Source organism: Lytechinus variegatus, chromosome 3 (assembly GCF_018143015.1).
Source record: "Lytechinus variegatus isolate NC3 chromosome 3, Lvar_3.0, whole genome shotgun sequence".
Lineage (NCBI taxonomy): Eukaryota > Metazoa > Echinodermata > Echinoidea > Temnopleuroida > Toxopneustidae > Lytechinus > Lytechinus variegatus.
The window spans coordinates 66997351-67010365 of NC_054742.1; the positions used below are offsets into that span (position 1 = coordinate 66997351).

At 33.6% G+C, this 13015-nt stretch overlaps 1 protein-coding gene across 1 annotated transcript; it reads right to left on the bottom strand.

Moving 5' to 3' along the window:
- Positions 1-1711: 1711 nt before the first annotated feature.
- LOC121411740 (mesoderm-specific transcript homolog protein-like) lies at positions 1712-13014 on the bottom strand. The gene is made up of 12 exons (XM_041604577.1): positions 12867-13014; positions 10617-10826; positions 10087-10163; positions 9609-9686; positions 7529-7659; positions 6610-6686; positions 6194-6234; positions 5521-5588; positions 4520-4621; positions 3640-3716; positions 2513-2576; positions 1712-2055 (listed from the first exon to the last, which is right to left on the bottom strand). Exons 2-12 carry the CDS (start codon positions 10768-10770, stop codon positions 1929-1931), a joined length of 996 nt encoding a protein of 331 aa, XP_041460511.1. The 5' UTR covers positions 10771-10826; positions 12867-13014; the 3' UTR covers positions 1712-1928.
- Position 13015: the final 1 nt, after the last annotated feature.

The window sequence follows — 13015 nt, forward strand, 5'->3', positions numbered from 1 at the left end:
AACATACAGCTGGATTATCAATTCAGCACATTCTTTGTTCTAATTCTTTGAATTTTTGTATCAATGCTTGTGAATAACATGTACACACTCACAAATTAATATCACAAATAAACAATCTGCTTGACTTACAGTCACAAGTACATTTTATCCCACATCCTTGGAATGTCACAAATCTGCAGTTTGCAGAGAATTTACAAAACATTATCAATAAAAATATTACAATTACATAATACTGATTTCTTTGAAAGACTTCATATTACAATCAGACATTCTGAGCCTTGCTAAAATCAGATGTGTATTTTATGAAATTCCAACTAGCTTTTTGGGCTTGCAAGATTTTATCAAATACACATTTGTATTAACATTAATTTTGAATTTACAATGATTTTAAAAATAGGATTATCCAGGTCAATTCTGATAGGCAATGAATAGAATATACCACAAAATATTACAATGATGCATTCTTTATATTATCAATGCACTCATTATATACCAGTGTCATTAAAATTAATGATCACTTGATTATTATACAATTAATGCACATTTATGAGTGTGTTATGACGATGCAGCACATTTGAGGGTATTTACAATTATGCGAAAGCTAGAGGCGCTTGCGCCGAGTGCTTTTGCATAATATTGTGAATGCCCGAGAGTTGCTCGCATCGTCACTAACATCACGAATCTTAAAATGTGCATTAATTGTTTTATAAAACGGGTCGGCAAAATGAATTTTTCATGGAAATCTTGTTCAAATCCCTCCAACTTGTGTACGATCGCACAGACAAAGAGATCACAAGACTGTCAATTATGACATCACAGGCGTATCTACTATGCGCGCCTAAGTAAGCGCATCAAAATCCTAGCCAGCCTTACTGAACGCGTATCAGTTTTTACGTGCTATTGGAACTAATGCTGCACAAAATATGCACAGTGCTGCACAAAAAATGCACAGTGCTGCACGAAAAATGCACGACTGGAAGGTTGCGCACAATTAAAGCATGAACACGTGACTTGAATACGCACTCACCATTGGCTACATCCTTGAACCCGTTTTATAATAATGTATATATATATATATACTTGTGGAATTTACAAGTCCACATTTTACAGCAAGTGAAAACTATGATTGAGGTTTCTTGACACTTTCAATACAAGGATTTTAGCAGTTATGTTTATTCATTATTTTTACAACCGGACAAAAAAGAAATATCGATGTACTAAAAATAGGCAAAATGTGTGTCAATTATCATTTTTCTCCTTTTCTTTGTCTGTTTTTTGTTTGATTATGGGGCTCTGTATAAAAAATTATTGGATAAACTATAACATGTGGCCACTTTTATAGGTAAATTGTCATCTGGTTTAAACACTTAGTCTACTTTTCTTTTGGTCTCATCCCACAAGGCCTAGTCCTAGTTCATCTACAACCATGCAGTTCTACTAAACATTTGGTCTAATTGCGATTTAGCCCATTTAATACTTTATCTTATTTCCATTCAGGCTTTACCCGCTTTTGTCCACTTAGTCTATATGATTAGTTGAGTTGTTTATGAACCAAATTTTTATTTGACAGCATACAAAATAATAAGAATTAAAACCTGCCTTGAACCAGTATAGGTTCATGGACCTGGTTTCGATTGTTACTCTTCATTGTTTCACTTTGTTTATTTGTATTCTGCTTTTCTTTGAAATAAAGAAATGATTACAATTAAACCAAAGTGGCAATGAGACCATCTGTGCATTGGATTCAATGCCAGTTAGACCACAAGAGTATTAGACCAATTGAGTATGAGACCAAGTGATGATTGGACCAAAAAGTAATTAGAGCAATCTGACGGTAGACCAAGTTGGTTTAATAGCCATGAAGGCGTTAGACTATCTAAGAATTAGACCATCTCCTTGTAGACCAAGCGATACAAACCGATTGTCCATTATGACTTCTTTAACGACTTGAAGAACTGAAGGTATGCTTGAAGGTATTCCTTGGGAGCTTCTAGTTGAGGGTAATGACTTATGTGAGGCTCTAACTCACTCACACCGGAGTTGGGGACTAGTTTCCTGTAAAACAAACCCAAACAAATGACACAATGAGTAATAAGAATTAATTTTTTTTTATATTATACAGACAGTAACTAATGCATGTGAATTTAACTAAAAATACATGTATCAACTGCTATCAAATGCAATTTGATAACACTAGTTATAAATATTCATTATATTGACATATTAACGAAACTCAAGTTGATGGTATTCACAAGATCCTCTGATTATTGTTATTGTTGTTACGGAATAGCAAGCTGAAGTCATTTCATCTGTCCCATGCAACATGAAGTTGTTACAAAAAAATTAACATAGAAATAAAGGACACATTGGCAAAAAGATAAAAAGACTACAATTTTGTTTGAACATATAATAAATAAATAGATACAGATGATTAGGTTAAGTATAAGTAAGCAATACGATACATAACTGAAAGCACTCATGACATAAACAAAAACAACAACAACAAACATACTTGTAAGTACTGAGGAAAGGATCCTTGGGGTTTACAGGATCTGATGGACCAAAGATGATGTGCACTGGAGGTGAAAAATGAAGAAAAAATTAAGGCAAAAATGCTATCTTTATATCACAACAAGTATTTTTAATAGAAATTGAATTTTTTTAATGATTTTTTAAAACTTTGAATGGAATGGAAAAAATGTAAGATAATCATGGCAGAATATTAGTATAAAAACATTATGATAAAATATAACTGTAGATGGCAAATCTGGAAATAAGATAAAACATATTTTGTATCAAAGAACAAATATAGTACTCCAATCAAGACATTATTTTCCCTGCAATGAGACATAATACATAGAGATCAACTCAAGGTACTAAAGAAAAGCATTGAGGTGTAATTAAAACAAGTACTTAAGGTTTCACTAGGAATTATGTTATAAGCTGAGTATCTTAACATTCAGCGCATGACTGCTCAATGATAGATTTTCGAAAAAAAATAGTGATAGGACGTTTTGCTTTATAAATACGAATATTGATATTGTCGAGTGATGGCCTATCTAATTAAGACAACGGCAAAAAGGCAGGTAATCATTGAACATCTGGGCCCTGTCTTACAAAAAGTTACGATTGATTCCGATCAACCACAACTATGGAAAGTCAGTAATGCCGACATCTCAAATGCAAATTTGTTCAAAATATTTTCTAAATATTTGTAATCATACATTCATCGTTCTCTTGAAGATTCAGTGGGATTCTCTTATTATTATTTTATCAATATTATTCATTTGGCCATAAAAACCTACAAAAATTGTACAATGTAAGTAAAAAAATACAATTTGAAATTGAATAATTGAATATAGATAAGTAGAAGTGAAAAAAAAAAGAGAGTGTAAGAGGTTTTTCCATGGGCCAGAGCTCACAAAAGTAAAAATTCAGTAATATTGCCCAGAGGCATGTAAGCCCTCATAGAAAAAAACATATTCAAATAACCATTCTGGACCTCAGTAAAATTTGCAATGTCAAACTTCATATCCAATCTTATCACAATCTTATATTAAAATCTAGTAGCAGCCAATCCCACATATCAGGCAGATTGTAAATATCAAAAGCCCTGCATATGAGGTCATGCATACTTACATGGGATAGCAGTATCGGAAAGAGCATGCACCCATCGATCTCTGTTGATATACCTCTCTCGTAGATAGTTTATCAAACTGCCATAAATAAATTCAAATCACAAAGATTATAATGCAAAAAAAAGAGAAGGATATTGTACTACAAAACCTGAAATTTTCTTCAAGCCATGCCTATGCAGTCTATTTCAAAGAGCATATGAAAACTTGAGATCTTCAATATTCAGTTTCGGTTCACACGTCTTATTATATAATTGGCTTTTTTGTTAATAACAGACTTTAAAAACAATTAGGGAAAAAATATAGAACTTTAAATCATCCATGTATATCAATATCAACATCGATACAGTAGAAATATATTTTAATTCCATAAGAATCTTTAGAAAGCATATAGGGCCTAGATCTATATGTAAAATACTTTGTGATCTGTTTTTTTTTATTACCAGGTAGATATTGTAGCCATTTCTGTGGTATTCTGGAAATGCAGTGAAATGTCATTTGGTCATTGCTTTAGTTCTTATCCCACATAAAATCCTATTTACAATTTTTCTTCCAGTAATGTGCAAATCAGATAAAGCCAAGTTGTAATAGAACAAATGCCTGAATAAATAGATAGAAAAAGTTGGGATTGGACCATTTATCACTAGACAAACACAAAGTGATGATTGGCCCTATGCAAATTAGGCCTCCATCATTGGTAGACCACACAGGTTTAGCCATGATGGGGCCCGTAACACAAAGCTTAGCAATGATCGTAGAACATTTTTCTACGATTGATTGCATTGACTACAATGTACAATCAATCATGGATATCAAGCGTATGATTAATTGTTAATCTTTGTGTTACGGGACCCTGCTGGTGTCTCAAAAATAATAACACTCACAGGTGGGGAATACGATTGCCATCATTATGTCTGATCAATGCCCAGTGGTTGGAGAATTCCTCATCTGTAGGTTGTGTCAGTTTTCCAAAAACCTCTCCAAAGCTGCAGTCACAAAATTTTAGAAACATATTTTTTTGAAGAGTAAGATATATATTTTTTTAAAGTGAAATATATTTTTTTGAAAAGTGAAATATATTTTTTGTGAAAAGTGAACTATATTTTCTTTTTGAAAATGTGGAATATATTTCTTGAAAGTGAAATATACATTCTTTGAAAAGTTAAACATTTATTTTTAAGTGAAATATATTCTTTTGATAAAGTAGAATATATTTTTAAAGTGAATTATAATTTTGTTTGAGTGAAATAGTTTAGTGGAAGAGAAATATATATTGAATTGATTCCCTAAATGCATGCCATACCTATAAGCGTGCCATATTCTTGATTTCAAAGAATAAACATTTTATCATCCAGAGTCGAACGATACAATGAGGGAACATTGGACTATAAGTAGATCCACTCATAACTTAACCATTTTTTAAAACCCTGGTTCTTATATCAAGTTGAAATTTCATTTGGACCATCTACAATATTTTACTGATTCTGAATATTACAATATTCATGATTCAGTATGGATTAAATAATAGAAAATGGAATAACCCAAGATGATTCTCCCCATTTGTTGGACTATCTCCGAAGGTGCTTGGTTAAAATATGAATATCACAACACAAGTCTCTATTGAATACAGATATCAAGGAATGACATTTCATAGGCAACTTTATTTCCTTTACACGTGAAAAAAGGGAAATGATTAGATAAATTAGACAACTATTTCCCTATTGATTATTCAACAACTTCCAGGAAAGCAATATATTCTTTTCAATAATCCAGCATTTATTAACTGATGGCATGAGATGCACTGAGTGAATTTATAGGATGGATGTACAAGTGCATTGACTAGCTTGTCATCATGCACCATCTCAATTAAATGTATTGACCTTACCCTTTCTTGAATAGAAATCTATTGTTCAAGTATGGTGCCAGTGCTCCCAAGTATGGCTTCAAAAGAATCTGTAAAATTATAAATTTTAAATCAATTTAACAGCAGAAGAAATTATCACAGCCACTCATAGAAGCCGGCAGCATTTCATTATGAAATATGATTAGTACCATCTTTGCAAACGTACAGTTGGCTTCCTATTTAATAACGGTCATTAGTGCCGATTTGGCAGGGGGGGGCTCAATTTTCCTGTTTTGTACTGTAGCCTATGAAAGAGGGTCTCATCCCCCTGGGTGAACCAGAAATCTCACAAATTTGCCACCTAATTTAATGCTTTGCACTATTCTTTCTAAAGCTGGTGTAAGTGAGCTTCATAAGGCTATGCCAGCATCCATCCATGTTTGAGCAAAGTACAGCAGTAATCATATGCTAAATATGCTAAGGTGTGCTCTTATCATTAGGACATGTAATGCATGTTTCCATATTGAATTTAAACCCTATTCCTAGCCAAGGAATGTTAGACAAAAAATAACACATCCTCTGCTTTGTTCAATTTTACATGGTGGCAGCGGTGGGATCAATGTACATGTAAAAAAAACAGTAAAATCCAAACATTTCCAATCTAATTTATGATTTGTATATCAATCAAACTTGATGCTAGAAAACTGGTACCAACCTTTTGCATCAGCCGTTGTTGAATGGTCTCTGGTATAATACCTAAAAGAATAAAGTATTCTAATAGTAATATCACTTATCAAAGTTTTCTGCAACAAAACCAACAACAAACAACTGTGTGCATGATATTCTAGCAGTACTGGACACAATAACAAATACATGATATTAGTTTCATTTAATCATTGGATGTGTGAGAATATGAAGAATGTTACAGAGTTAGGTTTGAATTCTATGAGTCTGCATATTTCTGATTTACTATAAATTTTTCCAATAAAATTTAACATTATATACATAAAAGCATTACATGAAGAGAAAAAGACCAGTTAAAATTTAAAAATTTTACATCTAAAAAATTGTAATGAATATTGTTTCTTAATCAAGGTAAAAGTATCAGTTCAGAAATTACATCATACTCGCCTCCATTTGATAGACACACACTGATGATTTCAAGTTTATTGTTGGTACTAGATCCAATATTAGATACCTTGTTTTGCCTTTAAAAGTAAAAGTAGAAATAAATATCATTATTTCAGCATGAACAAAAAACACTAATTGATGTAGACTGAGGAACTGATGTTATGTAACACAGCAACGCAAGCAGGTAAAGCATTAATTCTGATAGGTAATATTAGAGAAGAAATCATAATGTGTACATGAATAACAAAGGAGGAAGGGAGCAAAATAGTTAAAGGACAAGTCCACCCCAACAAAAACTTGATTTGAATAAAAAGAGAAAAATCTAACAAGCATACTGTAACACTGAAAATTTCATCAAAATCGGATGTAAAATACGAAAGTTATGGCATTTTAAAGTTTCACTTCATTTCACAAAACAGTTATATGCACATCTCGGTCGGTATGCAAATGAGGAACTGATGACATCACTCACTCCCTATTTCTTTTTATCTTATTATCTGAAATATTTTGATTTTCTCATCATTGTCATGTGAAATGAAGTTTTATTCCTCCCTGAACATGTGGAATTGCATTATTTTAACATTTTGTGCTTCAGGCAAGGAGGTCCTAATCGTCAAATTCGTAAAAATTGAAATATTGTATAATTCAAACAATAAAAAACAAAAGAAATAGTGAGTGAGTGACATCATCGACTCTCTCATTTGGATGTAACTGGCTCGTTCATATAACTATTTGTTAAAAATAAGTGAAACTTTGAAATGTCATAACTTTCTTATTTTACATCCGATTTTGATGAAATTTTCAGCATTGTGTTTGTCTGATTTTTCTCTATTGATTCAAATCAACATTTTTCTGTGGTGGACTTGACCTTTAAAGAGGAGAAAAAGGGGAAAAAGACAAAACATTTAAGAGTTTATACCTGTGTATGAGTTCCTGAGCAACAGTACTACCCATATCATGAGCCAGGATATGAATCTTGGAAACATCCAACGTTGCTAAAAGAGCCTCTATCATGTCAGCTTTGTCAAACAAACTGTAATAATGGTCTGCCTGTAAAGAAAATCATATAGAACTTCAGATACCGTACAGGGCCAAACCTTCAGGGAAGCTTTTAATGAACTGTTTTTCAGTGATTTTCACTGACTCTTTTGCTTGCTTTTAGCTATTAAATCAGATGCAATGAGTTTAGTAGCTTATAACAAAATGAAATGCTCCCTCAATATTTTCTTTTCTCATTAAAACTATACAATTTGTTACCAAATTTTTAACTTACCGGTAATTATTATTATTATCATTTGTTTGGCGTCATCTGTGCCTGGGAGGCGAAAAGTAAACTGAATCACTATGACCCGCAGGTCTCTCTTCCCGATATAACTGATTGGGGGGGGGATGCAGGTGGACTACTACACCGGGGTTTCCCCTACTCTTATACGAATAATGCAGTGGATTCTTAACGTCCAAAGGTGGTGACTCTCCTCTTCAAGGGGCCTACATTTAACGTCCTATCTGAGGGACGGAGTGTTTTCCATTGTAACATAGCCTGCATCTATGAAACATGGGAGAGACATTTACACACAACGCACTGGCTTCAGTCATCCGCCCGGGGTGGACTCGAACCCACGATCTTTAATTTGGTTCGACGGGCAGACGCGTTACCGACTGAGCCAACACCGCTCTCTTAAAAACAGAGAACGAGTTTAGAAATTCCCACATTCAATGCATAATAGGGGAAGGCGGGGTAAGTTGTGACACTTTTTGCATTTTGCATGTTAGAATTGATATGATTAATAATCTTGTCGAAATAAGTACCTTGCCTTGAAATTTGATTCTTGGGAAATGTTTTTCACCTACATATAACTTTCTACCCCCACACTGAAAGTCATCGTGACCTTTGAAAAAACCGATGTCAAATGGCTCAACTTGCCCCATATATGGGGTAAGTTGTGCCACCGTCTGGGGTAAGTTGAGCCACAAAAACTACGTACAAAATGTATGGGGGAGAACCAGCATGTCAATTTCGTCGTAAAGTCTTTTCACTTGCTAATTCTCTATAAATACTAACACCCTTTAAAAGGAAAAGAGCAGTCATGTAAATTTGCTCCTTTCAGGCTGCATTTCAATCGATTTTTATGGTTTGTTTGTTTTTTAAGATACATTACCATAAGAATTACCATGGCTCAACTTGCCCCATGCTGTTTGGCTCAACTTACCCCAGTCCAAACTTAGTGCGATAATTTTGTATCCACACATTTATTATGCATCCATCATATAAAAGACTATGACAAGAATGAAGATCCATACCTGGACTAACAATGTTGTTATCATGTCTTTACTATATTTAAAAAAGTGTGTGTGTATAAAACACTTATCTATTTCACACTCTTTTTTACTTTTTTGGCTGAAATTCATACTTTTCCCTCTAAAAAACTACTTTTTGTTTCAAAGTTGAAAACAATGTGGTAGGGTTAGGGGTTATGCTATGGGTCATCAATACATGACAGCACCATAATGTCTGACTCATTCATTATTGGCCTGGGGCTGGTGGCTCAACTTGCCCCTATGCTCAACTTACCCCGCCTTCCCCTACATGTTTTGTATTATTATTATTACTCTACCAGAAAAGATTGAAATAATAAAAAAAATGTCTTGTGTTTACAGGTGCCAAAAGTATAATAGGGCGATGTCTATTTCAATAATATAAACATTGCACAAGTTTAAAATCTCTTTCAGAAATTGATGAATGATAAATGTCTAACACTTTAAGTCTAACATATTGGAAAAATACATAATAATAAAAACAAAGATGATGATAAATAATAATATTAATCATTACTATTATAATAACATTAAAAAATATAATACTAGTATTAAAAACAACAAATTAAAGAATTTTCACTTTCCTTTTAACGACAATTTCTTTCATAGGAAATCATTATGTGATTTCATATCACACATGTTGCCAATCAAAATATGTAAGCAGCCTTCAGAATTGCACTTACTGGTTTATCACTGAAGCCGTACCCAAGGAAATCTGGCATTATAACACGACCAAACTGGGTAGTCAAACCATCCCAAATCTGTAATCACATGAAAGTTAAAAATGTTAATGAAAATATGTAGATACAGCCATAGAATATATGCTATTAAATATAAACATCCATAACATACATCCAGTACACTGACAATCCAAGCAAAAGATCAACACTGACCAAAGATCTATAAAGATCTTGGCAATTGAATAAAGGATAATTGCCTTTATAGGGGGATCGCTCCCCAAAATTCATGAGACATGTGCTTGTTAGAGAAATAAATTATTAATTCTACTTTACTAAAAACAAAATCCTAAAGATTTCCCTATAATTCTTCCGCAAGAGTGCTCCATTTTTTCTCTTACTTTTCTAATGCAGAAAAATGTTTATTATAATAATACTGCCATGGCATGCACATTTAGAAGGTTTACATATAGAGCTTAAATACCTTATGAAAGTCACGTCCACATGTTGGAAAACCATGAAAAATGACCAAGACGTCCTCATTTTCTTTGCTTCCTTCATCTGTATACATAAGACAAATGTGCAGTTCAAACATTCAATTCAGCTTTTTAAAAAAGATTTAGATTTCATTGAAGAGTTTTTCAAATTATCAGCTTTTAGTGACTCAAATAAGATCCTTGCCTCAGGTACAATGAAGTCGACAAAGAAGCATTCAGAACACATATGCCATATGGTGCATCAGAATTGCAAATCCAAGGTGCATAATTAACACTGTCATTATCTACAACCTTTCCAATCGAATTGCCACTTGGTACTGGACTCTGGAGGAGTGCCTTTATTACTCCATGACTATATATATATTTCTATATATAGTCTGAAATTTAATGCCATATTAAATGTGCTCAAATTTTTGATGTCCTATATATATCTCTCTACCTCTTCCTCACCAGTTTATAACAAATTTAAGGCATGGGCCAGTATTAATTTATAGGGTGTAATTCTCAATTCATGCACCTTTGTAGAAGATGTTGTGACCGTTAAATTTGAAGAATTTTCCTGTGTCCTGCCATTCTTTGAGCTGTGGAGAGAGCTCTGGGGCTGGATAGTTGTGGAAAACAGCCAATCCAGCAACTAGGGCCGAGATGATGAGAATTGATGTTCTGCCCATAGTGAAAACATCTGATTCCGACCTTTTGATCCACTAGGCCTATCTGATAAGAGGAACTGAAAATATAACAATACACAGCGCTGTCACTTTGCGCAGTATCTGCAGGGGTCCATTTCATAAAACTTGTTTTAATAACCACAAATTTGTAGTAGCTACTGAAATTTGTGGATTTGATTGGCTGATGGTATACATCTATGACACGTTAATACAGAACCTGTTAACAACCTGCAATGGAGGAAAAGATCTTAAAGGGGAAGTTCACCCTGACAAAAAGTTTATTGTAAAAATAGCAGAAAAAATAATAAAAAATATTGCCGAAGGTTTGAGAAAAATTCATCAAATAATTAAAAAGTTATTAGAATTTCAATTATTTGATTTGTGACGTCATATGCGAGCAGCATTCCTACATAGCGAATGGTAAAATATCAATGAAATGTCATTTTCTCAGAAAATTGAAAATGGTTTTCACTGTAACTTTTGTATATCAATAGACAAATCATTTCATACCCGATCATGAAAAGAAAACAAAATTAAGTCATCAGGAACCATACAAAATTTGAAATTCATACATTTTCTATTACATAACACATGGGGCAGCTGCTCGTTTATGACGTCACAAATCCAAAATTTTGAACTCTAATAACTTTCTTACTCTTTAACGGATTTTCCTCAAACCTTCACCAATATTTTTTACTATTTTTTCTGCTATTTTCACAACAAAGTTTTCTTTAGGGTGAACTTCCCCTTTAAGGCTATATGATAAGAAGAAAAGTCTTTATTCTTTTCTGCTGACTATGTTGATTCCAGTTTCACTGCAAATGGGTGTGGTGGAAAAATATCAGAACTTTTGAATTCCTTTCATTCTTGATAGTAAAATAAAAGGGGGACAAGCATACTTGAAGAATATGAGGCATTGAAAATGATAACAAGTGCATTCGCCTATCCAGGGGAGGTAATCCGAGGGGGGGGGCAAAGTGCCCCCCCATTTTTGAAGCACTGAAAAAGTGCCCCTTTTTTACACAAGAAAAATTGTCCAAATTTTTGCTGGCTCACAGCTTCTTATAAATTCAGGTGATATGACATATAGAACATAGAGCCCCCTCAAAATGTTTGCCCTATATTGCCACTGTGGATAAGTCATTATTTTCTTTGTTTTAAGATAGTGCCCTTTTCAAAAGAAAAGGAGCATGCCGGTTTTTCCCTGTGCATCCCCCGCCCATTGAACTTCGCTCTATCGCCCCTGGACCTATCATTTGATAAACAAATTGACAGGATGAAAATGGCACAGAACTGAAAGCCTGACTGCTACGATTCACATCACTCTTCCAGAATCTCGGGTAAAGGTAAAGGACTTTGTAATGATCGAGTCATTCCTGTCTATTACTTAAAAACCATTTGGGTACATGGTAGGTATATAGATGCCTATATTTTTTTAATAAAAGGGTATGCTTTAATATGTTTTCAGGAAATATAGAGACAAACTGACAATCATATCCATGCTATATATATGTACGTGTACTCTGTTCACAGGGGCGGATCCAGGCTTTTCCAAAAGTGGGGGGGGAAATTTTTTGGAGGAAAATTTTGACAAAAAAAAGAAAGAAAAGTTTTCAACCACAAATTAAGGGTATTTTGTACCAGGTAAAAATTGACAAGCAAAAAAAAAAGAAAAAAGAGAGGCACATCTATGTTTAAATGGCATTTTTACATTTCAAATTTTAAATATTTAAAATGTAAATTAGGGGTGCCCCCCATGGGCAGAAGCCGGAAGACGGGGGAAAAATGAAAAGGAAAGGAAAAGAGGTGAAAATCTTACCGTGAAATACGAGTGTTATTTTCCAGTTTATGCCAAAATATATCACAAATTGTATTTTATACAAAAATGGGTAAGTTGCTCGCTCCTTACATTATAATCTGCACACTCACAGCTTTTATTAAGAAATATCCCCATGCACAGACTGGCACCCTCTGTATAATGATCCCACCATAATCAGATAATGGGCATACACTTATTTTCAAATTTCAATGGTGCAATAAGCTGTTTCCATCTGAAAAATAAAACACATTTTCCAAACTTCTGAACTTGCTTTACTCACCACTGCTATTTTTGGGTGAAAAAAAAGTAGAATAAGACTAGAGATCGAGATTTGCCAGTTGAAAAAATCAATTGGTGCTACTGTTTGACCTCTTACTGTAGTGTACAGTCAGGTCGGCTCAGCTCAGCACCTTTGGGATAGGGATTCGA